Source organism: Sinocyclocheilus rhinocerous, unplaced genomic scaffold, assembly GCF_001515625.1.
Source record: "Sinocyclocheilus rhinocerous isolate Xijiao unplaced genomic scaffold, SAMN03320098_v1.1 scaffold2898, whole genome shotgun sequence".
Taxonomy (NCBI): Eukaryota; Metazoa; Chordata; class Actinopteri; order Cypriniformes; family Cyprinidae; genus Sinocyclocheilus; species Sinocyclocheilus rhinocerous.
The window spans coordinates 12,850-14,769 of NW_015667283.1; the positions used below are offsets into that span (position 1 = coordinate 12,850).

General features: G+C 45.4%; 1 protein-coding gene across 24 annotated transcripts in view; it reads left to right on the plus strand.

Moving 5' to 3' along the window:
- Positions 1-416: 416 nt before the first annotated feature.
- LOC107733611 (filaggrin-2-like) overlaps positions 417-1,920 on the plus strand; it is a 3,697-nt gene continuing 2,193 nt past the window's right edge. For 4 of the 24 annotated variants that reach the window (XM_016545303.1, XM_016545308.1, XM_016545309.1 and 1 more), the window contains exons 1-4: positions 418-682; positions 923-1,051; positions 1,186-1,320; positions 1,557-1,868. In XM_016545303.1, coding sequence (XP_016400789.1) covers positions 595-682; positions 923-1,051; positions 1,186-1,320; positions 1,557-1,868 — 664 coding nt within the window. In that variant the 5' untranslated portion in view covers positions 418-594. Of the gene's footprint in view, positions 683-922; positions 1,052-1,185; positions 1,321-1,556 lie in introns of all 24 variants that reach the window. The other 20 variants (XM_016545296.1, XM_016545302.1, XM_016545301.1 and 17 more) reach the window with 12 other exon arrangements.

Genomic DNA, 1,920 nt, shown 5'->3' on the forward strand with positions numbered 1-1,920 from the left:
TGAATCGCCGACATCTCCAGATATTTAGCATGCCAAATATTTCGCGGGCGTCGGCGATTCCCTCAGATCGCGTCTTTGATCATTCACACTGCGTGATTGTCACTCGCGTGAACGAGCACCGATTTGCCTCCGATGTCAGGCATTTGTCGGCGATTTCGCAAAACCTGTCGGCGAGTGAAAAATCGGGCTAAAATCGTGCAGTGTGAACTCGGCATTAACCTCCTTTCTGAAACAGCCCCTGACCACTGCAGATACATTTGGCAGTTCATAGTGTCGCCATAGAAATGCACAATCCTCTCGTAATTAGGCTACCTTAATTATTATGACATGGCATGAAGTTCATCCAACCCCAATCAAACACACCTGAACAAGCTAATCAAGGCCTTCCAGTCAGATTACTAGAAAGCTACAGGCAGGTGAGTTTGATCAGGGTTGGAGTTGACTTGATCTCCTTGGATCTTTAAAACCCCATTTTACAGAGGTTGATATTGCAGCAACAGGTTTATTTGTTTCAGTTTTGTGCGCGTCGCTGTCCGCTTCTCCTGACGCACCAATTCAGCAGCGGAGCTCATTGTGAGATCGCAGGACTGGAGGATGACAGCTCGAGTGTATTGCTCGTTGATTGCTGTTTTATCATGTCTGTTTGGATACTTGAGCATAACAGATGCTACTCGAACCACATGTGAGAAGATCTGTTGACTTCATTACACAGCCTGAAGAAATGCAGAAATAAGTGACTCTCAGTCTTTAAAAGTAATTAAAACAGTTTAGGAACGAGTAGTAGGTTTTAAAACCTTTAATTCGACGCAGATAAATATGTAAAATTAGTGTTAAGGTTTGAGACCCATTGCAAAACCCCTGATTTGCGAATGCTGAAACGGCACTCCCTGGCCTCCCCTAATGATCCTCTTGAATCCTCTAGTGGACTGTTACTGTCTGGGGAAGCTGACGGTCAAGCCGTCTCGTCGAGGATGTTCTTATAGAAACTGCTCTGGAGGACACAAATGCTGTCAATTTGACTGTGGGCCTGTGTGCGTTCCGCCTGTTTCCAGTGAGTTTCAGTTAATAATGGATGATAGGGGGTCCTACAAAAAGTTAAGCAGAGACTGAAATGTTATGTAAAGCTTCTAACTTGCGTGAATGGAAATGTTCAGCATTTGGTGATGCTTTCTGTCTGTATAACAGCAAAGCCAGGAGAGTGTCCACCCCAATCATCTGGAAGATCGTGTACCAGGTCCTGTAGGAGTGACTCGAACTGTCCCAACAATAAGAAGTGCTGCAGCAATGGATGTCGACGTAACCGTACTGCTCCATATTCAGGTATTTGTGTTATATTGTTTTGGTCAGTTGATGATGATGATGATGATGATCAATTTTGTCTTGTTGTTCTCGTCTAAAGTAGGTTTGAATTCATCCCTTAGGCTAGTTTTAAACGCAGGATGGCTTTACAAAAGAAAGAGGAATGATACTTAGAATATAATTCACTCTGTAGGTAAAAATTGCTATTCATGCTTTGTGTGTGCATAAACTAAAGCTGACTATCCGTGTCCATGCAGTGAAGCCGGGTCGGTGTCAAAACCCAAAGAACATTCCACTGTGTGCTGAAAGCTGTTTCCATGATGGCCAGTGTCCTGCCACACAGAAATGTTGCCCAACCACAACAGGCCATGCATGTAGTGAACCACATGGTCAGAGAAGAGGTAATGGAAGCGGTAATGGAAGAGGTCAGGGAAGCGGTAATGGAAGAGGTCAGGGAACAGGTAATGGAAGAGGTCATGGAAGCGGTTATGGTCAGGGAAGTGGTCCTGGTAAGGGAAGCGGTCATGGACGTGGTCCTGGTCAGGCAACCGGTCAGGGAAGCGGTCATGGTCAGGGAACAGGTAATGGAAGAGGTCATGGAAGCGGTTATGGTCAGGGAAG